General features: G+C 32.8%; 3 protein-coding genes across 5 annotated transcripts in view; 1 reads left to right on the forward strand and 2 right to left on the reverse strand.

The window, feature by feature from the left end:
* Positions 1-1,136: 1,136 nt before the first annotated feature.
* Positions 1,137-6,397, reverse strand: LOC123310083 (cyclin-A2-like). The gene is made up of 5 exons (XM_044893458.1): positions 6,101-6,397; positions 5,488-5,871; positions 4,585-4,808; positions 4,007-4,214; positions 1,137-1,870 (listed from the first exon to the last, which is right to left on the reverse strand). The coding sequence occupies exons 1-5, from the start codon at positions 6,251-6,253 to the stop codon at positions 1,538-1,540; spliced, it is 1,302 nt and encodes a 433-aa protein (XP_044749393.1). The 5' UTR covers positions 6,254-6,397; the 3' UTR covers positions 1,137-1,537.
* A 278-nt stretch (positions 6,398-6,675) lies between these two features.
* On the forward strand, positions 6,676-8,063 carry LOC123310041 (thymidylate synthase-like). 3 transcript variants are annotated; one of them, XM_044893399.1, is made up of 3 exons: positions 6,676-6,808; positions 7,025-7,721; positions 7,776-8,063. In XM_044893399.1, exons 2-3 carry the CDS (start codon positions 7,176-7,178, stop codon positions 7,983-7,985), a joined length of 756 nt encoding a protein of 251 aa, XP_044749334.1. In that variant the 5' UTR covers positions 6,676-6,808; positions 7,025-7,175; the 3' UTR covers positions 7,986-8,063. The 3 variants fall into 3 exon arrangements, with proteins under 3 accessions (XP_044749334.1, XP_044749333.1, XP_044749335.1); XM_044893398.1 differs by having other exon boundaries at positions 6,677-6,793; XM_044893400.1 differs by having other exon boundaries at positions 6,758-6,866.
* The window catches only part of LOC123310039 (organic solute transporter alpha-like protein), a 32,729-nt gene continuing 12,956 nt past the window's right edge, over positions 8,002-27,774 (reverse strand). Inside the window, exons 2-6 of the mRNA XM_044893397.1 lie at positions 26,788-26,939; positions 20,820-21,058; positions 20,668-20,764; positions 9,077-9,332; positions 8,002-8,302 (exon numbers count right to left, since the gene is read on the reverse strand). Coding sequence (XP_044749332.1) covers positions 8,100-8,302; positions 9,077-9,332; positions 20,668-20,764; positions 20,820-21,058; positions 26,788-26,939 — 947 coding nt within the window. The 3' untranslated portion in view covers positions 8,002-8,099. The remainder of the gene's footprint in view (positions 8,303-9,076; positions 9,333-20,667; positions 20,765-20,819; positions 21,059-26,787; positions 26,940-27,774) is intronic.

The following is a 27,774-nucleotide window of genomic DNA, read 5'->3' on the forward strand; positions in this document are numbered from 1 at the left end:
TTGACCCTCTTGTTGTCTTGAAAATGAAATCACTGTACAGATTATTGGCGTTTCTTGTACCGTATTTGTGTTCGTCAGAATGCTTCTTGAGATTCACCATTAATTTTAACTGACCCGAATTTATCCTATAGATCAACTTACACTGTTCTTATTTCACACTCTTTAGAGATCGGCAGCACTGGAAATTTTTTATATAAGTAGGCTAAGTAGCTGGCGCTGGTCTCATATGGAAAATTATGTATGTTCTTAATTGCCCTATTTTGGAGCCTTTGAAGTCTGCTTTTTTTTAATTCTGTCGTATTTCCCCAAATTGATGACAGATCTGTGAAGATGGAGTATACACATGCATTGTAAAAGATCAATTTGCAGTTTTGTGACATAAACAAACTGGCATGCCTTGCTGCGCTCATCAGACCTGCGAAGTTCTTAACTATTTCATCAATGTGTGAATCCCAATTTAAGTCTTCCTCTACCACCAGACCCAGGTACTTATATGTTTTGTTTTAACATAAGTAAGTATCTTAAATAGGGTATTCGTTACTGTTATGGGACGATAATTTCCTGGTTCATCTCTTCTCCCTTTTTTGTAGATAGGAAACACTTTAGCAGTCAGGAAAATTCCCCCCAGCTTAAGAATCTTAAGCAACTTGATTTTTAATGTTTCAGAGATGTTTTGAAAGTCCTCCACTGTAATGTTTTCATCACCTTGACTACTTTATTTGTTGCAAGAAAAAATGAATTCTTTGAGCTCTTTTCCGTACATTTTTTCAAGTCTATTCTATAGATTCATTTCTGTATGTTTGTTTATTCCTGGTGGTAATAGTATGGTCTATTTTTTTATGCAGTTCACTTGCAATTTAAGTGAAATAGTTGTTCATATGATTTGATATCATGTGATTACTTCTCTGTTTATACATAATTTTGTTATTTTTGTCTCACTTTCATTCGTCTGTACATTAAGTGTGTTATTTATAGTTTTCCAAATTCTTGGTATATTGTTTCCAGATTCAATTAGACTTTTCTGAAAGAACTTTGTCTTTTCTTTTTTGATTAGTGCAAATTAAGAGACACCTCATGTGACTCTTTGTTTCCACTGATACATTGGATTGGAACCAAATAGAAATGAAAAAAACGTGTTTATCATTTTACAGTTTATTATTTGATTAACAATTCAATTTACTACATTCGAGACTGAGTACTAAAATCAGCAGTATAAAAATAAATAATATTTACAATACATTGTTTTCCTTATCAACTTTGTGAAAAATTTCATGAGAAAAGTGCTCCAGTATAATACAATAAAAATCAACATTATCAACAGAATGTTACTTTGAGATGCATATTTATAATAATATGCAAGATGTAAAAATTAATTCAATAATAACTTCAAAAAATGAATGCAAATGTTATTTGTTCAAATTCAAAAATGAAAATTCATGCAGTTGATAAAAGAAGTATCATGAGATACTGAAGACAACAATTGTCCAATAAAGGATTAAAATCCTTCCAATTCGATAGACTAAATTCTCAGTATAATTCATTGATGATTACCGTTTTGTGGAACCCTCTCTGGGAATCTCAGGCTTTCCTCCCTCGGCAAGATTTTCGCAACATGTTGATGTTTCTGGGACTTGTATTTTTCATGGATAGCTTTTTGAGACATGTTAGGCGCTTTCTTGAACATGATGTCCAAGAAAATTATGCATCTTTTTAATTGGTGCAATTTGTATCCTAGTATCTGAACGAACGATTCTGGCCAAACTTCTTCTCCAAGGGTATGCTGTGCTATGGCAATAGCGGATGCGGCAAGGATTGATGGAATGAACTCCAGGAACGGTTCAGCCTCCAAAAGCCCCAACTCGCAGATATACTGAAAAAAAAATTCAAATTGAAACCACGTCATAAATATTTTCAATTATTACAAATAATGGTGCCAAAATTTCTATATGATTTGGTTGTATAGCAGTGAAAAATTGTAAGAAACCTCACATTTTCTAGGCCGTCAGCTTTAACCATCGGAGAAGCGACAAATTTTTTTGTAACTTGATCACAAATAGGCTCAGACCCTATGAATTTTTTTAAAATAAACAAAAGGTACCGAGCTAACTAAGTGCTGTTCATAGGCAAACAAAGACTGACATCTAAAGTGTGAATTTAAAAATAGAATACAAGATTATTTGTGATCTGTGATACAATATGTAGCAAAATACAAATAACGAATAATAAAAATGGAAAAATGTTGTGTGAGTACCCTGCAGTGGGTATATAACGCTCTCTAGTTCCCTATTGAAATATCTAATGTTTTTCGTTATCTGTTTCTGAAACCTCTCTTGAATGCTCTTCAAATTAAGACATAGTTTATGAAAATCATCTCAGTGTTTTTCTGACAACATAAGTATATTTCACTCACCACTTGACAATAGGTTAAATGGAAAAATAACTTAAAAAGATGGTGGTAGAAAATTTTGAAACGAATGTAATGAATTACAACATTCAAAAGAATATAGAGGGTGTTTTCACAGAAGGTGTGTTTTTGACAGAAGGTAGAACTCATCAAAATAAGTCGTTTAACCAAAAATTGTTTATATAAGAAATCCAAGATGGCTGAGATACAACCCCTAGAAGTTCGACAAAATTTCATTGAATTTCAAGTACGGAACTGTGGAAGATGACTCCGGCATCGCACAAACGAAAGAAAACATAAGCATATAGTTGGACAATGAATGGTTCAGTACCAAGTTCATCGGGTTAGATGCATCAGGTCACTTTTGAGAGAATCATAATTGTTGTATCATGCAATTCAGGGTGAAAAAAAATGTTGAAAATCGAGGCAGTTTCTGGAATGTGCTTGTGTTAGTTATGTTGAAAAAGTGCTATGATGTTTCCCCATTTCATCCCATTTTTACGACGATTGTTGGAAAGTTCGAACAAGAAGATTGTGATGCCTATTGTGAAAAAATTCGTGAATAATTTAGACGAATTTTGTTGGGGAGATTTTGAAGTATGCTTCTATTTTCTACACTTGTGTCCTAAGTCTCTACTGTCAGTTGGTATCGAAATGAACCATTTAATAAAATTGTGTAAGTTACTAAAAAATAATGAGAACAATTCAGCAATCCTAAATTTCCATTTTCATTACCACATAAATATAGAAAGAGCCAATGTCCTAAACGAAACTACATGGTCAAATCAGAAGATATGCTTTTTCCCACTGCTTTGCGATAATTCAGCTAACAAACCATCTAGGGTCGTATTAGGATCTATTTCAGTAACCATTTAAAATGTTTTCCAACGTTGTCATTTTGAAAGTTTTATACAGGTGACTTTTGGTGGAACACTTCATCTTGACCAGTTTTACTTTCTGTTCTGTCAAATTATTTTTTTATTTGGGTAGTACAAATTAACCGAATGGACGCAACTAGAATAACGGATAAATGAACTATCAAAGCTCTTTTTATAAATTTTTACAACCATGTCCCTTCAAAATTCAGTCAGGCATGTCTGCCTTTTCGATTTTCATCGTTTAAGTTCTAACCACAATTCAAACCGGCAAACACGAAGAATTGATGTACCTATTTTTTTTTTAATTTTGTAACAGTGTAACTCAAAAATGCAGTGACTAAGGACCTTAATTAACTGGACCAAATCATATACCAAAATGGCAATCAGCTCCCAAACTAATATATTGTCGATCGTGATTAATGGCAAGGAAAAATGAAAAAAAATTAGATTGGCTGCTTTAAAAAATTCACAAAGTAGAAAGTTGAGGAATTTTGAGAGTTGGCATTCTTACTGAACACACTTTTTGGAATTATTTTAAATTAACCAGACTTTCGGAATCCTTATTCAGAAAAATTTTCTAGTCGATTAAGGGGATTTTTCGACAAATTTCATTTTGAGTTTCGAAGTCAGAAATGTCATTTTCGAAAATGTGATGCAGCCACATCCTATATGCAATTTCAACAATTTTATCTATAAAAAACATCAAACATTGGAAATAACTCACCATAGCTAATTCCATAACCCTAGGTCTAACTTCTTTAGTCATCGTAGACATGATTTTTATAAATGCAACTGGTGAAGGTGTCGATAGATCAAATTGTAGCACTTTCAGAATCAAATGTTCCATTCTTATAACTTGTTTTCTCGTGTATGTATCATCAGTTATATATACAAATTCCGTTACATCTGGAGGAATAACTTCTTCATATTTCCTGAAATTCAAAGCAAGAAATAAATAAAATTTCCTTGGAAGTCCATCTCTTTGAATAAAATAATGATTGGAAGATTAAAACAAAGAGTCAATTTAGCACTAAATAGATGGATCTGTTTTCATTTGATTCAAATGAGTCTCTCTATTCAAATTTGGTGTAATATTTTATTGAAAAATACTAAGACAGAATTACTTTCACACAATTTAAATATCAGCAAACTCAAATTATTTTCCATATATCTGAGAGAAGATAAGTTGACAAACAACTCAAATGAACCAATTGTGAGCAGAATCCAGACAAAAATAATTAAACTGACATGTGCTGACCCAAAACTTTAGGAAAAAAATAAAATAAACTATTAGGTACTTACGCAGCAATATACATAGCAGCTGTTCCCACAAGTTGTAATTTGGCCCTGACGACTGACATATAACTAAGGAATCTGTCTATAAAATTGACGGCCAAATACAATGTCTCGGTGTGCAGCTTGTATTCTTCAGCCACTTCTACTAACCAATCTACCAGAATAGTACGCATACTATGAGTGATATCTGGCTGCTTTTTCATGTAACCTGGTTTTGGTCTATTAGTGAGCTGTAAAAAAAACACTTACTATTAGAATCTGAATTTAAATTTGGCAGTAATTATTGTTATTCGGTAGTTCTAGCTGAAACCCTAAAAGTATATAACTTTCTCAGAAATGCCTCTTTATAGTGATAATAAAAAGCTTTGTGTGCCCCACGGTAACAAACAATCAGCTGATTTTGACAAATCATTATAGAGTACCCTATAACATGAACCTAACCAACACTCGGTTCTCAGCGGTCCTGTTAAAGTCAGCTGATCCCCCAAAGCCCTATTAAAATAAGTTTATGACTGCAGATTACCGAAATCTGTCATATAGATTCAATTGCGATCATCATAGAAAGAAGACACTGATGACAAGTAGAATATGCTGTTACCGCCATGCAACTAAACTCACTTAAGTATTATTGACATTGAAGCAGACCTTAAAAGTTCAGATGCAGGTTAATATTCGGGTATGAAATATCCATTTCTGCAGTATTTATAATAGAAATAAAATATATGCATTGTAACCTAGAAAAATACTATTCATATGGAATACATGAAATAGATGATTGATTCTAACTTGCATCAAATTTCAGAAAACTGCGAGAAATAGATTTTTCATAATGAATCAACCCACACAGAAAAAAAAATCATATGAATGTCTCAGTAACTACAAACAATAATTATCAGAAAGTGTATTTACCTCAACTTGTCTCAGATATTTATAAATATCTTCCTGATATTCATCAACTTCTAATTCTCTAGACCTCCCACTTGTGTTGAAACTATATTCAGAAAAAGAAACTGATCCATTTGGAGATTTAGGACGAAGGGCCAAATCAGAAAAATTAAATTTTGGTTTATTTTCCACGACTGCATCATTTTCTTCAACTGTTCCACTTGCTTCCGCCAAATCCATTGGTTCATTTTCTGAATCATCAGAATTCTCTTCTGCTTGTTCAGGAGTGTCTTCATAAACCTTGAAGGCTTGAAATTGAGCAACAGGATAAGCATTACGCTGACTCTGTTGTTGTTGTTGGGGAACATATGAACTGCATAAAATACCGTCATTTCTTACTCCAAAAGACTGAAAAAAAGAAAAAAATTCAGATAAATGTTAGGTATGTTATGGTAATAATAAGGTTCATTTGTAATAAATAATACTCCGGATTACCTAGTCCTTAAATTAAAATAAATCACTTTTTATGCAATGAAACATTTGGTAGTCAGAGTTAGTTAGTACACAAGTTGAAACAACTTGTAAACTGTGAACAAAATTCACATAAAAGTATATAATAAAAAAAAAAAATACATACCGGCTTCTGGGCTCCTTTTTCAATTTTATCTCCTGCTTTGTTTCCATCTAAAATCCCCAAAACTGAACGTTGTTTATGAGTGGCCATGGTGTCTTGTTTTTGGCGGAACTGTATAATATTCTCTTTATCCTGACTGATTTTGAAAGTTGCCATTTGGGTGACGAAGAGAGGTTTGAACGTAAAAACGTGCCGATTATTTAGAGAATGGCGCAAACTTGAATCGGCGATGAAAAACGAAACACTAAAATTGTCAACTAGCCATGGCACAACTTCGAACTTCTTCTAACGATGAAAACCTGGCGGTTATTTACAAGATCATAGAACATTGATGAACCACAGAGTGCAAGGTTTTCTTAGATTCTTAGGTCTCTGGTCAATCTCATCATAAAATAATTTGAATATTATATTTGTGTAAAATATTATATTTATTTATTTGATAATACAATATATTAAATAAAAACCTATTTCAATATTATCATTAGTGCAGTGTGAGTAGAAAAAGGAAGGAAAAAGGGAAGGTGCAACAAATCATTTCGCATCATAGAATAATGTTCTGTTTCTATGTTCAGCAATCAGCTGCTGGCGCGAAAATATGATTCTACTTTTCTATTGTTTGAGTTTTTAACCCCATTTTTATTTTTCACATTTTTTCGTTTTAGTTTTGAAAATTGAATTAAAAATGCAAACTCAAGAGTGAGTACCTATAAAGTTAGTAGAGCCATGAAGTTTTTCATAGTATAAGATTAAATGTTTTGAATTATATCAGGTATTTCAGATGAAACTAATTTGCACGAATCGTTGTTTTAAATTTAACATCCTTGGGATTGTCAATTTTTGCATCTGTGATAAATCATTTTGAGAGATATTGAATCTTAAATACAAGAGATCAGCATTTTCCTTCTATCATTTATTATTTATCTTCAGTAATACAAGTGATGAAGGGAGGAGCAAACTCAACGGAATTCTTGACCATGAAGAAAATCAGTATCTTGGTCATATTCAAAATATTCTTAATAAGGGAGTTGAAAGGGGAGATAGAACAGGTGTTGGTACCCTTTCAATATTTGGGGCTCAGATGAGATATTCACTCAGAGAAAGCTTTCCACTGCTCACAACTAAAAGAGTGTTTTGGAGAGGTGTTGTTGAGGAACTATTGTGGTTCATAAGAGGAAGTACAAATGCACTGGAATTGAGGGCAAAAAATGTTAATATTTGGGATGGAAATAGTACAAGAGAATACTTGGATTCTGTTGGCCTCACCGATAGAATCGAAGGGGATTTAGGACCTGTTTATGGATTTCAGTGGAGGCACTATGGGGCAGAATATAAAGACATGTTTACAGATTATACTGGGCAAGGTATTGACCAATTAGAGAATGTAATAGAAACTCTGAAGAGTAATCCCAATGATCGTAGAATAATAATGTGCTCTTGGAATCCAATTGATCTTCCTAAAATGGCCTTACCACCATGTCATTGCCTTGTACAGTTTTATGTCGCCAACAATGAGCTATCTTGTATGCTTTATCAACGATCTGCTGATATGGGTCTGGGGGTTCCTTTCAACATAGCTAGTTACGCACTTCTTACAAATATGATTGCTCACATAACAGGTTTGAAAGTGAGTGAGTTTTCATTACTTTTGGATCATATTATTTCATCAAATACGTTTTAGCCAGGTGAATTTATCCATACATTAGGAGATAGCCATGTTTACCTGAACCATGTAGAAGCACTTAAAGTACAATTGCAGAGAAAGCCCAGACCTTTCCCAATATTGAAAATTAAACGAAAGATTGATAAACTTGAGGATTTCACCTTTGAAGATTTCGAATTGATAGATTATAAACCACACCCGAAAATAGAAATGGCAATGGCTGTTTGAAAGTAAAGCAATACTCTATTTAGATAAAAATGTAACTCATTTTTATTGACCAGTTTCTAATACATTTCTTATATTCTTTACTGTATTTTTATTTACAATAATTTCTTATGATTTTCATCCATCACTAAAGTCTGCTCCTTTGTTAATTTGTCCTGTTGATGCAACCATTGTGTTCCACACTTTTTTTTCGAAATCTGTTGTGGTACCCACTGTTTTGATATCTTTCAGTCTGCTCTCTGGCAATTCTTTTTTATACAGTTTATTAGCAAAGTAGGCTAACAGTAGCATTTCAGCCAGCATCAGTGTGTTGTGTATCACTGGAAATTATATGATCTCAGTTATTTTTGTTTTGGTTTTTGAGTATTCAATAATATAACGTGCGTTCAAAAAAATTCATTGTCGAGTTGGCGTCAAAATTTTCAAGATTCTTATTCTGTGTGTAAACACGTAGCTTGTACCATTATTCGCCGAGTGAAAATATTTCGGATAATATGAAAACTTTCTAAGAAAAATGACTTAAAAGATTCTCTCATCAATGATATATCAATGAATATTTATTATGATGAAATTATTCTAATTAATTTCTATTAACTTTTGACCAGTAGTATTTTTGACATTACAGTTCCGGGGAGAGATTGATCAATTTTGAACCCTATTTTTGTCATAATTCAAACAGTTTTCGATATTTAACATTTCTAAGCACTTTAGTGCAACCTTTCAGACGTGTTAAGTAAATTTGATGTTGATTTATATTTTAGAACCACGTGTGCAGAATTCTAAATAGCTGCTGTTTTAATTTTTATATGCATAAATGCATACATTCAATGATGATCACCCCGCTGATCATTGATCATTCCCGCCCTTTTCACGGTATTTACTTTTTACCGATACAGTCCAGGTATACCTTCTTTTCTTTATTTTGATACCTAACTTTTGAGGGACACCGATTTTGAGTAACCATGTTTTGAAGCGTGTATTTGCATCATAAACCTATATTTCATTAATCCTTTGCATTGAAGGTTCCAAATCGATTAATTTCAATGAAAGCAATGCAGTAGAGTGCAGAATGCAGAAATAATAACGAAACTTACGATTTCCATAAACTGATGGTGTGATAGGTGGCTTGCAAGGAAGGACATCTGTCCACACTAAAGCCCTAGTTATCAAACCCTGTAATTTCGCACAAATCAAAACCAGTTGCAAGACAAAAAATTTCTGAGTCAGTAAGAACTCATCTTCTAGAACGTTTTTCAGTATGTTGATCGTCATCAGCATTCCCCAAATTCCCAATAATATGGAAACTATGATTATCGGTTGGAGATACATGTAATTAACTTGGTAGAGGCTCTGGAAAATGAAATATTTTGTGATTATGGCCGTTCATAATTCGATCGACTTGAAAAATGATGCTGTTTCATGAAACAAGATCCATTTTTATCAATCTTACTATCTATATCTTCCGGTTGACGGATTGATGGGTCTAATAGACGGCTATTTTGTTCAGATCGTTAGCAGGATTTGACAATTATTATTTTCAATTTGTAGAAATGTTTAAAATTTCGACTTCCTCAAAATATCCTTCGTTGACAACAATATAAGCCTTTCGCTAAGCTGCACCTTTTTCAGGTAACAAAATTCTAAAGGCTACAATGTCATTTAGGTACTTACACGGGTACCATCAACATTTAGAAACAGAAAAGTAATCAAGGGGGTAGTAAACGAGATTGTAATATGCCGAGGGTTTCTGAAAACACAAATATTGGACACCTAACGACATCTATAATACTTATTCATTCAATTGGATATACTGAGAATTGGTCATATAGGTTTTAGGTTTTGACCCCCAAATAGTTTCAGAACAATGTTAATCCTTAACTTTGAGATGACCCTTCTCTGAATGAATAACCAACAGTCAATATGTCCTTTATTGTTGAATATCTTTTCGTTTAGATATGTCCATTACACAGCGGTTTATGACAATTTCGTTTATTACTTCTTAAATGTCTTTTTAATCTATATTCAATAAGGGTTGCTGTCTATTATGCGGAATTTGCTTACCTGACTTACCATCTCGAAAAGAATGTTGAAATTTAACTTCTATTGAAATAAGCTTGACTTTTACTGATGAAGACAAAGAATGAGATATTATGGAAGATTTATGATTTTTCAAACATTTTGGGGAATGTGGATATGAACATGAAATTTAACGTCAACACATTTAATGACCAAACTACGATTCATTATTATAATTAATTTCACCTTGATTCACATTCTACCCTTGTAGAATGATTGAAGGAAATGCTGCAAATTTGACACAAAATATTCTATTATAATTTTTTTCAAAATCTCAATGCCTATAGCGCCCAGCTTAGTTTCAAGAGTTGGGTTTTCTTTGAATTTCTGGTATTTTTACGGTACGTAATGGTCATAATGAGAAAACTGGAAGACGCAGATGATATCTTGTGTTCGAAGAAGATTAATCAAATAATAAGGATGAATTCAGATGCATACCACCCGCCGATATGAATATCAACAAGTGTTACGATCTGAATTGAACTAGCCAATTTGCCATCGTCAAGGCCCCAAATGGAGTACGCTCCATCGGCGGGTGGTATGCATCTGAATTTATCCTTATTATTGTATTCATTGTCTCCCTGTTTAGGCGTTTTTTTTTAATCAAATAAATGGAAAACTATTCCGAAATTGATTCCATGCGAAATTATTCACCGTTTGTTAGGTAGAACTAAAAATAACATTTTTTCATGGGTTTTCAAGGCCTATATCTTTTAAACCAAGTCGATTCGGAAAAACTGGTAAGGGAAAAAGGTTTTTTTTGGCGTCTAGAATCTACTGTTAAAATATTTGAACGAGTGAAAAGCTCACCCTATACGTATGAAGTACCTAGGATAGGTACGTTGTAAAAACTGAAAATTTCAGGCGGATTGTAAAACTGTCTTCAAAGCATTCGAATAAACTTTCGGCCATTTTACAAACTAACTAGCTTGAACTCCAAAACTTTTATCAGACAATTTTTGCTTTTTTTCGGTAGGGGAGGTAGCGCGCTATTTTTTTAGTGATTTGATACCTCATTTAATTCATTTTGGGGGTAGTTTGATGCTCAAATATAACGAAAGTGAACGTCAGTCGCCAAGCCAATGGTGGAGCTAATGATTGCGACGTGTTAAAGTTGCCAAAAAAGAAAAAAAAAATTTTTTCAAGTGATTTGATACCGCACCAAAATGCTTAATATGATGGTTCAGATAATTCTGAATTTCAATATAACCGTCAGCTGCATAAACCATGGTGAATTATACGTCAGCCGTGTGTATGAAATCTACCAAATTAGGGAAACAAAAAGTCATGACAAAAAGTCATTTAATACCCCATGAATTCCACAGAACTGACTCTTTACTATACTTGAAAACGAATGAAAACCATTGTCAGCTGCATCTTCAACGTGGAAAGTTTGTCAGCGTCCTAAACATGCGCCAAAATTGATACTGAAAATGAACTGATGATACCAACTGAATCATATAAGCGGATTAACATTCAAATTGATAATAAAAAATATTGAATCATATTTTTTCCGGTAAAATATCAATTGAATCGAAAAAAATATCAATTTCATGTGATTAATTATATTATCAATCTTATTCACCTACTATTTATTCATCAAATTAGCATGTTGAAGTATTTATGAAATATCAAATTTTAGGTAACATGTACCCTGTATGACGAACTGATATCATTTTCAGATACTTATCAAATCATCTATAAATCGAAAAAGTAAAGTTGACAATAATATTATTCTTAATTATTTTACTGTTGTTCTTCTTCGTAGCTTCCCAGCAGCTATATCATCAGAGCTCTAAATGATGGCATTCAGCTCGATATCAAATTCACTTTCAAAGTTTTCTATACAGAGATACAGATAAAATGATAAAATACTATATGTATTGAAGCCTTAGCAGGGGGCAATGAACAATAAGAAGAATTCATTCAGATGCTACCACCCGCCGATATCCATCGGATGGATTCATCTTTTTGGCATTTTTTTTTTTGGAATACGTAAATATCTCTGAAAGTATCAAGAATCCGCTAAAGAATTCTTTTGGTAAAACTGACAGTTCATTTTCAGTTTCAGTTTAGGCTCATGTTTAGGTCGCTGACTGACGGTTTTTCCACCGTTGAAGATACAGCTGGAATGGTTTTCATTCGTTTTGAGGTATAAATGGTCAGTTCTATAAAATTTATGCGGTATCAAATGACTTTTTGTTTCTCCAATTTGGTCGATTTCATACAAGCGGCTGACGTATAATCTACCATCGTTTATGCAGCTGACGGTTATATTAGAATTCAGAATGATCCGAACCATCATATTACGGATTTTGGTGCGGTATCAAATCACTTGAAAAATGTTCTTTTTCGGCAACTCAGTATCGGACGCTGACGTTCACTTTTTGATACTTGAACATCGAACTACCCCCAAAATGAATTTCATGCGGTATCGAATCACAAAAAAAAATAGTGCTCTACCTCCCCTACTATTAAGATACTCCGGGTGGTCTGTAGGTAAACATTATGTACTTTCAATTGCGTCGTAAAAATTCTCGATACTTCAGTGGCGAATCATCCAACTAGCGTTTCGATCATACTCGTATTTACGTTTTTCCTTTTTCGTTTCTTGCCAAAAATTGAATTTGAATATACGGGGCAATGACTTTAGCGTGAAGAATACAATACAAATATTTGTTATTTGTTTATCTACTCTACCAGATCAAATAATACTTTTCCAGATTCATTCCGTGAAATCGTGAATCTTCTTTATTTTCTTAATTACTGCATCTCAATTTCATTGAAATACTAGAGGACATGTCTGTTATTGGGACAAATGATCATCAAGAGCAACTGAGTCCCATACAAAAATAACGTTGGAGCAAATCTACATTAGAAAGGTTGAAAAAAAGGAATTAAAAAAATAAGAATTTTTTTTTATCCGCTTCGAATTACTTCTTCAGCTGAAGTATGATCATTTCGAGTATTCTCGGTAAGGATAATAATAAAACAGAGCAGTTTGTTCGTATTAATGAGTTAAGTAAATATGTAATACACTTTTTCGTCGACATGAACGAAAAGTCGACTATTTTTGACGGCGAGTACTTTTCGTCCTGATTCACTTTTCGTACTGATTTACTTTCTTCCATTAAGCAATATGTAAGATCCCGGGGCGATTGAATCAATTTTGTGAATACATAATTTGATGAAAACATAAGTGCTTGGACAATAACTGTCCTTTGATGTTGTCAAATTTATTCTTTTGAAATCGGGCAGATTTTATCAGTGAATTAGGTACGTGGTATGAATGTTAGTGTTCAGTATAATCAAGAATGGATAGTGATAGCGATATGGCTGACATTAACACTTCACCAGAGCTCAGGGAATTGACAATTACGCCTACCTAGATGAGGTCATAAATCGGGTAACTTCTTACTTTCATAAAGGTATTGGAGGTCGACGAAAAAATGTAATATGCACCTCTACAAAAAACTGTCTATACTCCATTCACATTTGTTTTAGCAGTCGGTTGGTCATGAAATAATTTTTTTCAAGTTTTTGTAACTAGAACGGAATAAGGTTAGCACTCATGAAATGTCGTTGATGTCATAACGCCGTTGCCACAACTAATATCAATTTTTATTACGAAAATCCCGAAAGTGATTGAAAAAAGAGACAGGGTTTCAGAAAGTGCTATTTAGAATTCAGGTCCGCTCATTCAAATAGTTCCTGATATTCTAAAATCCGCAATACGACAGACGGTAACGAACATATTCAATATAAGAGAATTTATATAATGTTTCATCTGAATCTACACGACTTATCTTTCATCTGAATATTTTCACAATCAGAAAGATTGTGAATGAAGAGGATGACAAAGAATTTCCTTTCATTGGGAGACCCAAAAAAGTGGTGGCATTTGAGAATTTTATGTTTGAGTGAATTAATGCGAAAATTTACTACAGGATTTTCGATGAATGTCATCGTAGAATAAGTTCCCGAAAATTGATTTTTCTATTTTTCATTTGACTGGTCCTATACATTGTAAAAATGTCTTAAGGTACCAATAAATACCTAACTATTATTATTATATCAATGTATTAAGATGAACAGCCACAAATACGAGCCAGTTGTCCTGTTAATTGTTTATTCATGTGAAATTATTGTTCAAAGGTGAAGTTCATCGTGACTTGAAACTTCCTTTAATTTCTTTTACTTATATTGATGCAAGATAATTTTTGTTGAAGAATTCAACATTCTTGTAATTATCTGTTAATTTCTTCGGGAGATACCCATCCCCAACCACTGCATAATATGCATTTAATCTTCGGGTTAATATTTTTGACATCTACAATTGATCTAACGTATTCAAACTTTACCCAAAGAAGATAACGAACATTAACTCTCCTCAATCTAGCACCTACATATTATGATATTATACTGATCTCTTGTATTTTCCTATTTTCCATGCAAATAACTGGATTTGGTATGCCTTCAATCAGTTTGTAAAAACTTCAATTATGTTCGTCACATATTTTCCGAAGAGATTCGCCATCAGGTCCTTTCGTTTGCATAAAAAGTGTAGCGCTTTTCTACACTCGATATTAGTATTCGTTTGCTGATTGAATTTACACCAGTGTAGAGGAGGTGTAGAAAAGTGCTGCACTTTTTATGCATACGAAAGGACCTATTGCGATAAAATACGTGATAACAGAAACTTTTTGGGTTTAAAACCCAAAAATGTTTTGACAAGCGTCATAACCCCACATTTTCGTACTATACAGAGTGAAATGTGTCAAATTTCCATGGCCAAAAAATTCGAAATGTAGATTCGTTGCAACATAATTTTTGTTCAAAATAAAGCTATGTTTCCTCTAGAATGAGCAACGTATCTCCTTTCTTTTTTTTTAATTAGGGCGCAATGTTATGATCAATTTACGCATGAAAGGTGTTTGAAAATAACTCATTAATTAAATCTTACATATTTTCTTTTAGCTCTTTCCAAATTGTGAATATAATTTAAAAATATCGATATACAGGATGTCGTTTCAACTCGAAAACTACTCATTAAAGTTTTTAGAGCTGAACCAGGAATGAGAATTTTTTTATTATTTCAATCGTTAACACTCCTGACATAGAACATACGAATCAAACATCGAATGTATAGGGTGGTTCATAAGTTTTATATAATAATTTATTGAAAAAATCAAGAAAACTAATGAATCAGCCTCAATCTTGGTAACAGGGAATGGTGGACCCAAAAAAATAAAGGTTATTCGGAAATAATTCCATCTACCCTGATTGTATGCGCATATCCCAATGAATGACCCTGTATACATTTCATGTTCCGAAAAAATGAAGGGGTGCGCTGAGAAAATTCTATTTCCTCTGATTATTTGAATATTCTGCAGAACCAATTTTTTTAAATTATTAATCCATTAATTTGAATACTGAGGCTAAAGTTGGCTAGACTGATAACTCATGTGGCGTAGATATCATTACATCAAAATGTAATTCATTTTTCGAGAATTGAGAGCATTTTCAAAAACTTAGAAATATGTTTTCTTTATGATGCATTTCTCAACTCAACCCTCAAACTGTCTAAATCGAATCGAAAAGCTAGGAAGACTGTTTTCAGATGATACCCGCAATCATTTCACATGCAGTATGTAGGTATTTCATCGCGTTACCTTGAATGGTTTACCGAGAAAAAGACTTGACAGCATATGGACGGATTTGTTGTTCGTTTTTCGAAATCTAAATGTCTCAGAAAGTAAACTGAAAATCTCTGAGATTCCGAACGTGTATTTTTGGAAATCCATAATCAAAATGATTCGATTAGTGCCTTATATTCGTGGAGATGATTCTGAAATGGCAATATTCTGTACAAATCAAAGGTCTTTTTTGACTTTTTTGACGTACCTACCTAAGAATGTTTATGTTAAATACAAAAGTAAATAGGCGAAAGTGCAGGTACTTAACATCAGGTACCACAAACCCGAATATAATTCCAAGAGTCACACTCACCCCAAAATTTGAGCATTGGGGTCGGCAATTCTATGTGGTAACTAGTAATATAGGACCATTCTTCATAAATGGAAATTTGAATGGTGAAAGTTACTTAAAATGTCTTCAGAATAATAGCATTGAATATTGATTATCTCTTATGCCATGATTATACGAATCCGTATGGCAAAATGATAATTTGATAGAAAACGAATAAGGTATTCAAAAACCTCAGAATTATTTGAACATGAATGGAATTGTATAAAAATTGGGATTGAGATCAATTCATCCTCTACATTGAACTCCAAAAATGTCCAATGAACCTCTCTACTTCAGAATTGATCCTATGTCCTACATCCTCAATTCAGTATTCAATTGGGATGATACTCAAGGTACATCTGTGCTTTTTATTTTTAGTGGTTAAAAAACCCGTATCTATAAAAAATTCGAAAACCAGGGCTTAAAGCATTTAAGATTGAAAACCCATTTAAATACATAAATGTCAATTGAAATTGCTTTGATGTTGTAGCCATCTTTCACGATGTGTAACTATATTTCAGCCTAAAAACAGATTATGTTTTTGCCCACCTGAAAATGCTATTGTGATAGTGAAACACGATGAAAACTCATTTTTGCAAAAATCATGTAATCTGTTTTTAGTTGAATTATGGATTTTCAACAAGTATCGGCCACATCAATTCAATATTTCAGCTCTTAAAAACTAACCCTTGGAAATCTTTACTACGACGGTATCAATCGAAATTTTTTGAAATGAATGAATACGAAGGTTTCGTTTGCGTAAAAAATGCAATCCGATGACCCAAAATACCGAGATAATTAGTACATATTGAAATATTGAAGTATTAACTAGATTTAAGTTGAAGCCCTTTAGTAATGATTGCTGTTGAGGTTGGAAAAGTAGGGGATGGCTATGTATGTCGTCTTGACAGAAGTATGTGGATATATCTTCTTAAGAAGTTTTTTCTTCATTACAGTGGCTAAGATGTCATAGACATAGAAAATCACTATTCAAAACAATTTGTCTATGACATCTTAGCCACTGTAATGAAGAAAAAACTTCTTAAGAAAATATATCCACATACTTCTGTCAAGACGACATACATAGCCATCCCCTACTTTTCCAACCTCAACAGCAAACTACAATCATTACTAAAGGGCTTCAACTTAAATCTAGTTAATACTTCACATGGGACACTAGAAAGAGTACTTATCAATAAGAAGCCCAAAAAAGACAAAACACAAAAAAGCGGAATATATAAAATAACCTGCGGTAACTGCCCTGCTTTCTATATCGGTATGACAACTAGAGCTTCAAAGATCAGATTCAACGAACATATCAAGAAAAGACCTGCTTCGGCCATGGGTAACCATCTATTTGAGAGCAAACACTCTACAGGCATGTTTTGGTTCGCTTTTAGGATGGTTCCAGAACGGTTCAAAACAGTCGCACATTTATTTATTCAGCGTAAGCTCGCGCGTAGCATGCGTGGTTGTCTCTGGCATGCGTGTAGCTTCCCACACCATTGCTGCTCCACTACTTTGAACCGATTCGGAACCGCCTCAAGTGCGAACCAAAACAAAGCTTACTTCTCTCGATAAACTAACTTTACTTCATCAGCATAGTGATTTCCATAAGTTAACACTCCTGGAACAACTGGAAATTCTAAAATGCAAGAACGACGAATATCTCCTCAATGATATTAAAGATTTCCCGACGGTCAATCTATTCAAGATGATTCACCCTCCTGCTGTATAGTCTTTTCCACCTGCCTCTATATACGCGTTCATGTGTACGTGAATACATAAAACCAAGAAGAAGAATTGAAAACTGTCGAGGTGTTCTTCTTAGGGAATTAGAGATTATACCGACTTAACCTAGAACATCTAAAAATGGTAGAAAACGAATATTCAAAGGAAAACTATAATTTTATATTACATCTAATGTCTTTTAATTGTACATGTTTCATTGACGGTGAGTTTGTGATATATTGCTTCGTGTCTATCAGAGAATATTAATGTGAACAAAACACTTGTAAAATTTTACGTTATTTGACGTCTTGTTAACTTTATTATCTATGTATTATTTATATTTCAGCTGACCTGATGATGGCCTAGTGCCGAAATCGATAGTCAAAGTATATTATTATAAAAACAAGTGTGTCTTACTTTACCAGTTAATTAATGATAATTTAGTCACTTCCTGCCAAATACGACAACGATAGATCTGACAGTTTCCAAATACTGGACAGAAATAGTTTGAATTTCCAAATAAAACACACCCTGTAAGTCAAAAAACACATTTCATCTAAGAGATTTGGGTTACCTAAATCATCATTTCGAATTGTAAATATAAATATATTTAGCTTATTAAATTTACAATTCGAATACACTGGCTTATAGTAATATAATATCTTTCAAAATATACCGCCAGTTAGAAATTCCGGTTATTGACAAAAAAGTCAATCTTAAAAAATTCTTTTGTTCTAGATTTATAATAAAACATCGGAAATAATAATATATGATAGATACTTATTCGAAAATTGCTTTATTTTACGAACGATTTCCATGAAATATTGAAATTCTTCAAAATTAGTCATATAATTATACCTTTTTCATTGGAATCGGCGTCTCCTAGATTTCAAGATACGACTTTCAACCTTGTTTTTTCTTATAGTAGCCATATTGAATTTTTCCATTGAAAAATGTATAATAATATTTGATTTTAACATCAGTCTTAGTTTGTTCGAATTCGAATCGAGAAGTCGAATTTTGAAGATATTTTTGAAAATAAATGTACTCTCACAGAGAAGGCCAAGAATTATCTAAGTTGTCTACGTATCCACCAAAAACGAGAAAAAAAACACGAATCCCTCAATAACTCTTCATTAGACAATAAGAAATTCAACAATAAATTCATATCTTTGAAATGAAATTCAGATAACCTGCAATAGTTGATCGTCGTTGAGAGAGCGAAAAATAATTTATATTCTATAGCATTCATCAATACGTAATGAGAACACCAATTTGAAAATAAAATTCATGGGCTTCCTAGTATGGGTGCAGATATTTTGAAAAATATCGTCAAAATTCCCCTTATCGACTCGAATTCGAACACACTAAGTCGAATAATGATTACAAATATTATTGTTCACTTTTTGATGAGCAAATTCAAGATGGCTGCCATAAGAAAAAAAAGTTTAAAGTCGTATCTTGAAATCTAGGGGACCGATTTCAAAGAAACAGGTTTAATTTCCTTGAATGACAATACTATTGAAGGATTTCAAAATTTCATGGGAATCGTTCGTAAAATGAAGAAGATATAGGTAAGCAAATATCATATGTTTGGCGATTTTTCATTATAAATCTAGAACGAAAGAAGATATTCATATTTGAGGGACGTTATGTTGGAGGACTTGCAACTTAGATAAACGGCAATTCTATAATATGTATATGCGGTATAGTTTTGGAAGAAAGTAGTGGTGAGCAACGAATTTTTCACCACCCTGTATATAGAATGATATAAAGGTCGTAAAGTGCCCAAACAACTTTTTTCGGCTTCTTTAGATTACCCAACCTTTGAGCTTTGAATGTACGTCATACAAAAATCATTATGTTGGGAATTTTCATAGCTTTAGGTATATTTTTTCATGAATTAAAGATTTTTCGAACCCTTCACTTTCAAAATTATTGTATCCATAGGGAATGTAGCTGTAACATTCAGACTTTAAATGTTCATACTTTCATACCTTAGTCATTTTTGGATGCTACAGAAACGAATCATAGTAAATTGAAAATCTATACCTACTTTTCTAACCATTGCTGTTTTTTCTTAACTGCATTTGTTTTAGAGTAAATAATTACTAGAATTATTTTTTTAAGGAATTAAGGATTCCTCTAGGGCGCTCAATTCTCCTGAATTAGGTACTATGATAATGAAAGTACTCATGCAAAAAGAACAATTATGAATAAGAATTACCTACATCCATTTATTTTGGTAATTGCGGGCATTTGTGGGGGAATTATAATTCTAATTTTTACTCTGAAAAATATTAATACCGAATTTCAATTTATTTTTTGCGTCGAAATAAATTATTTCATTTATTTTTTGATAATGCTCATTTCAACCTCTTCTCAATTTACTTCAATAAAGTCTCGAATTAATGGAGAAATATACCTATCTGTTAATCGAAAAAACATGTTGTCTGCTCAAAATCAATCCCCTTTTCTATTTCTGGGGTTATTTTTGTTTTCTCGACCGAAACAATTTCCACCACCGAGAAAGGTTCCTTTATAGAAAAGGAATACTGAACGGACCTTAAACTTACCATAATATTCTGTTAAGTATTCCGTTTTTCGCAATACCAAATTCCTTTTCATTGAAATTAGCTAAATTAATTTTCTGTGAAATTTGTAGCGTTTCACACCGATAAAGTTTATATATAAATTAATGTATATTCGCAGTGAGCTTTGAATTACATATTTTTATTTGTATTGAATTGTCAATTTTTATAAATATTTCTTGAACTCATCTTTACCAACATTTTATTGCTACATGCGATATCAATTATTTTTTCGGGTATTGTCATTGACTAATGCTTACCTCTCTTTCGGCCCACATGACTAGGAGTATCATATATACAAAACCTTGTACTATCGGAAGCTGAAGTACTAATATCCTCAAATAATGCAATGTTTTTCTGGAGAAAATAAATGGATTAAAACTCACAACGTATTTTAATGAAATGTACATACTTCTCAACATTAAGGGTGGGTAAGCAGATACAGCAGGGCCAGCAACAACATGGTCCAACTTTGAGGGTTAGTGTTCCAGGCTTCAATTTTTGAACTAATTCGGCTTCTCCACCGCAATATGCGACGAATAAACACCATAATTGGTACATACCAAACATGAACATACCTTGGGTAAGGGCCTCAGCTAGTAAATGAGCTCTAGGAACCAATATGACGAAAAATGTGGCTATGGCTATCACCTAAAAGTAAAACTGACATAAATCATTTCTCATTTCGAATGTGAAATAGTATATATACATGGTGCATGTTCATTTTTTGAGAGTACGGTCCTGTTTTCAATTGTTTACTGATGATTTGCATTGCAACTGCCGATATTTTCGATAGCTAGCAAAAGCCCTCAATTATTTTTCATTCTGATAAATCAACACACCAAGTGTTCAAACACCATGCCTAAAAAATATATTCAAAAAATATATGAATTCTTTGGGAATGATCGAATACTAGATAGAATGACGGGTTAGTATATACGATCTAGGAAAATGTATTATTTCGTGAGTGTTTGCTTTGCAATATGCAGTTCGTATATTGCACAGAAATTAGATTTTTCACATTGAAAATTCAATTTGTGAATTGAGTTCGAAAAAAAAATCACTCGTCTTTCTGCCTTTGATAGTGGGGTTTTTTCCTAAATTTCAAAATATATGTCATTAAAATCCTTATAACTCAAATATATCGAAATATATTTTTTTCGAATTTCAACATATTGCTTTTTGTCTGTATTCACTTACGAAAATTCTGATTTCAGAAGTGCTCTCTTATGAACATTCAAGTTTTGAAGGGTATATTTCTGAATTTTGAAGCGAATCCTGTACGTGTTGGATAACTAATGGAAAAGGGTTTCCATAAATAATCTTAAATTCGATTTTGGAGTTTTAGGAAACTTGCCCATTTCGAAAGAATTCATAGTTCAATAATACATTTTTAAATTAATATAATTTTTAGGTAACATACTTGAACACTTGAGATGTGTTGATGATTCAGAATGATAAATAATTGAAAAGAGGGGTTTTACTTATTCAAATTCTCGGCAGGTGGCATTGAAAATTATAAACAAATAATTTCCCTTTTAGAACAGGTATGCCATGCGAAGTGAAAATTGAATTTGATCGAATAAAATATGTTTTTTTCAATTCTGAAAACAAAAATCATTCAACGGATCCAGAAAATATAGATTTTGACAATAAAAAAATAAATCTCAATATTTTCTTATAATCTGCAAATTGCCAGTGCCATGCCGAATGGCTATTGGATGTAAAGAAGCCCACAAATTTTCATCAAAATCAGTTATGGATATCGGAAATTTGAGCCAAAATCTATTGGTCACCCTCTACCTCCGAATCTAATGGAATTCGAGTACAAAGGAAGCAACCTTCATTCGCCATAAGGCTATGCATGGCCAACCGCTCGTGAAACACCCTGTATAAGTTAATTGACTAACTAACTATTAAGTTGAGGAAACTACAAGATAATTGCATAAGGGGTCAAACTTTCTGTTGGATAGGATCATACTTATGCGATAGGAAACATAAAGTGAAAATAATCAAGGAAGATAAAACGATAACATCATCAGTTTTAACAAACAAAGTAGGAATTGTACAATACCCTCTGTTATTTCTGATATTTTGAAAGATGAAAATGAGTTGGTCAACTTCGTAGATCATATAAACTTACTCACAGGAATTGAAGAAGAAAAGGATTTAATTTGGGAGGTTCTGGTTTTTTCGTTAGGGTTGATTCAAATCAATTGGTATTGAACACTGAAAAAACTGAGCTAATCACATTAACTACATCCAACTGTAATAAAATTAAACCTAAGGAAATTAAATTAAATGATGACACCCTTAGCATCACAGAAGACACAAAATTTTTAGGGATTTTTCTTGACTTTTCTAAATTTCAGGAAGCATATTGAATATCTCACTCAGAAAGTAAATAGAATAAGCTTTGTTATTAGGATTACAGAAAATACCTGAACATAAAATCAATTAGAATATTACACCATGCAAACTTTGAATCATTGATAATATATGGAATAATTTTTTGGGGCACCTCACAAAATTTAGTTATTATTAAGTTATTCCTCCAACTCGGTGCGGGAAAAGTAAGACTATAATGATTTTGGAACATAATTTTTGCCAACCTTGTAATTTTTTTACCATTTTGCTCACACTCATTTCATTTTAGGAAGTACATAGATAATATCACTTTCGTGCACTAGTGTGGCAAAAATCACCGGAACTAGCCGGGAAGTAATTGCAAGAGTGACAAAGTAATAAAATAAAAGGAGTACTTGAAAATTGTTAAAAATGCACGGGCAAGTACTTGCGTGCGGGAAAGGTACTTTTAGAATGAGTTTGGTCATTGAGTATTAATACTCTATAGGGTTTGGTACGAGGATATATTGAAAAATTCTTAGCCTACTATAGAACCAAACAAAATTTCAATGTCAAAATATTTTATTACTCAACATATTCCCCCCTTAATTGGATACGTTTATAACAGCGAACCTGCAACGTCTCTAGGTCTAGACCTTTCAAAAAAAAATGTTTCTTCTTGCTCTGCAAACCAGACCTAAAAAGCTTTTATTACCTTCTCGTTGGAAGAAAATTTACGACCTTTTAAACTTTTTTTCAGTTGAGGAAAGAGGTGATAGTCAGATGGAGCCAAATCTGGTGAATAAGGGGGGTGTCTTAGTAATTCAAACCCTAAATCACGAATTTTTTGCATGGCAACATGAGATTTGTGTGCAGGGGCGTTGTCCTGCGAAAACAAAACACCTCTGGATAGCTTTCCGCGTCTTTTCTCTTTAATTTTTTCCCGTAGAGTGGTCAGTAATGTCGAATAGTAATCTCCGATTATTGTTCTACCCTTATGCAAAAAATCGATCATGATTAGTCCCTGGCAATCCCAAAAAACTGAAGCAAGAACTTTTCCAGGAGATTTTTGGACACGAAACTGCTTAGGTCTTGGAGAACCAGAGTGTCGTCATTCCATCGATTGTTGCTTTGTTTCTGGATCGTAGAAATGTACCCAAGTCTCATCTTTGGTAACAATTCGGTTTAAGAAGTTTTCATCGTTTTCAAATCGAACACAGATCGAACGCGATGCTTCTACCCTTGCACGCTTTTGGTCAACTATCAAACATTTGGAGAACCATTTTGCAGCAATTTTTCTCATGTCCAAATTGACGTAAACTGTATGATGAACGCGTTCGTATGAAATATTCAGTGCTTCAGATATCCGTTTTAGCCCACTTCGACGGTCTGATAAAATCATGTCATGAACTGCATCGATATTTTCGGGAACTGATCACCAAGGGTTTTAAGCATATCTTTGTAAATCTGCTTACCTCTTAACTCTTAAATACAGGTAATTGATGGCTCGATACAGCAATTTTTCGATTTTCACAATTTCGGTGGACATCTTTTTCATTTTAATTTATTGCGTAATTCTGGTTTACTTTTTTGACCTCAAACTTCACACTGACACTCTAATGAGTTATTGTTCGTTGCTATGGTAACGCAATATTTTTTTTATGCATGGAACTGGTCTAGGCTAACTAGATATCAATACATCCTGGTACGTTAGGTATTGTTTTTACGACCTTTTTTCATTCAACCCTTTTCAATTTTTGAAGTACCTATTACTTTTCCTCATTAGAGCGGAAAACACTTTCGAAACTGGAATGATTGTGGGAGTGGAAAAGTAATTTTCACCTAGGATCAATCCAAGAACTCGCAGAACATTGACCGAATGAGACGAAATTATTTCTTTTAATTATTTTTAAGGGAGAAATTGAGGAATGAATCTGTATTTTATTGAATTAAGAAAATAATTTGGCCAACTATGCTCGATAAGAAAAAAAACAATTTGTTTCGAAACGGGGTAGAAGTTCCATAATAAATGAAGCTTTATTTGAGCGATCTATCATAAAGAAGAATTATTACGAGAAAAAAATTTATGTCTCATAAAAATTGCGAAAAAACTAAAAAAGTGCGAAAATTCCGAGATTTCTTGGAAAAGAAAAAGTTAGCCCCTTGCAGAAAATTGTCGCAAACGTCATTTTCCTCACAATTGATATGCCCTTCGTCGTTTAAAATCTTTTTCAGCTTGTTAGAAATTTTTAGGATGGCTCTTTTTCGAACTAATTTGCCTGTATTATTACAGTTTCTGAAAATTTCATCCTTCTTACATCATAACATGTAGAAATTAGCATCTTACCAATCATCCCGAATAAAGAGTGAGCTCAAATTACACTGAAAAGCTTCGGGATTACGATAGTCATATGATAAAAGTAGCATTAAAATTCGATATGAAAAAAAGTTTCATAATTTACTGAGCATGCCATTTAAATAACTAAGTTGTTATTTACTTCCAATTTAACTAAAAGTGCATGAGGAAAACAGAAAATATTTTAGATTTTCTCCGCAACCTGGATAACATAATAGAAATGAATTTCATGAAAATGTAATTATAGGGGAAGTTAAAAAATAATGGCCCTGTATAAAATCTTTTAAAATTTTCTTATTTTGATAAAATCAACTGAATTACTTGTTTTAAGTTAATGAACAATAACCTTATATCTAATGGACGATGAATCGTATTGAATAGATAGTTCGATAGTTGGAGCTATTAATTAATTGATGAGGAAATCAGACGCAATCGACTCATTTAGCGCTATCGTGTTTAATTGAAACAAAATGTTTATATCGATAGATTATTATCTAAGAGGATGATCCCCAACTACCAATATCAAAACTATTGAGTAGAGAGTACCTACTTCAATTAATTCATTACTTTCATTATCAATGGAACTACTTCTGAGTGAAGATGATACAAGCCTACTGTATGAAATGTACACAAAAAATGTTAAAAATCCAACAAACCGTACTTAATTCCCAGAGTAAGAATAGTAACGGACAAAATTATCTTCTATATTCACTATTTTTAATAAACGAAAAATGCTCATACAGGTTAATATTTATTTTAAATCGACAAACTGTTCATATATAATTGGGAATTTCATCATGCAACTTCTACTAGGAACGGATAAATGCTCAAATTTAAAATAACCATCCTTACTTTTTGTTGCGCATGATGCTTAAGTCTTGATAGACTGTTTTTATCAACCCTTTTGTAATATGGGGATGTAACGGTTAAACTCATTGAATTCTAACATTATATATTATGTGTTAATGACATACTCTTTAGGAGGGATTGATGTTTTTGAAATGTTATAGAAAACATGCCTCTTTCGTTGATTAGTTTCAAGTGATGAATTATCCGATAGAAAAATCACATTTATTGCAAAAATAAATGGGCATGTAATTGATACGTTCTTTATTCGGTGAATTGAATATTCAAATTGAACAGCATTAGCGACTTGACATTGTACCAACATAAAATAATATCACTTTAAGTGGATCTTGCTGAGTTTCGATGGGTACCTATACTTCTTTCTGACTTCTTGCCTTATTCGAAGCTTCAATTCTCCAGTGCAGTGGGTCTAAAAATTAGACCTCTAGGAAAAATCCTTAAGGGTCAAACATTTTATCCGAACATAAAAAATTTTTTTTAGAAAACTTCAATCAGAAATTGTTAATATAATAATAATCGTATAGTAGCAGTAGTAGTAATAAACTTTATTGAAACAATGTTTCAAAGGGCTAACGACTTAGGTCTTCCTTCCAATAATCGTATAGTTATTTCACGATACGCCTGAAGAGTGATAACCAATTAACTCGGAAAATCCTTCAGATAAAACCGTAGGTAAATAAATATGTGCCCCAGATACCCAATTTTATTTCCTCGTAAACTCTCACTATATATCGTTAAAATGCGTTACCTAATGAAGCGATTACATCACGCAGAAATAAGAAGAAGAGTAGGGAATACACATTATACTAACCGGATAAACTCCAGTGATGAAAGCGGAATGTGCTTTCACTCTCGACGAAGAATTCTTCATTATGTATTTCAAAGTGTCCAAAAATATAACCAGAACTGCGATCACAGCTAGAGATCCTATCGAGACTAGTGAGATTCCATAGATATTGGTGGCTGTAAAAAAAAACGATGCTGTGACAATTATCCACAATGACTCCTAATTCCAAAGCTTGTGAATTGAATTTTCACTCATGATAAAGAATGAGGTTTTCCAAATTTCTCGAACTAAGCAATTTTCTCGAGAAGAAAAGGTTTTATGATGTGATGCTTTTTTTACTAGAGCGACTAACTTTTATTTGAAAAAGTTGAGTATACTCCTATCACACTAAACTAAAATTTCATTATTACATTCATCACCGCCAAATTTCAAATGCATCGTCAGATTTCCCAATTAAAATTATCGACCTAGCTTCACTTCTTCTGGACAAGGCTACCGAAAAAGAATGATCATGAATGAGCTTTGTAAAGCGTGTAAAACTGATCCCACTTGTGATCAGCAGAAAGACATGGATTGACCACATTACACTCATTACAGTAATATCCACTAAGCATGTCAGAAATCAATTGTTCGTTCATTTATCAGACGTACGATGATATATGTATTGAAAAATTCTTAGCCTACTATAGAACCAAACAAAATTTCAATGTCAAAATATTTTATTACTCAACATATTCTCCTCTCAATTGGATACATTTATCACAGCGAACTTGCAACGTCTCTAGACTTTTCAAAAAAAAAATGTTTCTTCTTGCTCTGCAAACCAGACCTCCACAGCTTCTATCACCTCCTCGTTGGAAGAAAATTTACGACCTTTTTAACTTTTTTCAGTTGAGGAAAGAGATGTTAGTTGGATGGAGCTAAATCTGGTGAATAAGGGGGGTGTTCTAATAATTCAAACCCTAAATCACGAATTTTTTTATGGCAACATGAGATTTGTGTGGGCGTTGT

Source organism: Coccinella septempunctata, chromosome 3 (assembly GCF_907165205.1).
Source record: "Coccinella septempunctata chromosome 3, icCocSept1.1, whole genome shotgun sequence".
In the NCBI taxonomy this organism is placed as follows: Eukaryota; Metazoa; Arthropoda; class Insecta; order Coleoptera; family Coccinellidae; genus Coccinella; species Coccinella septempunctata.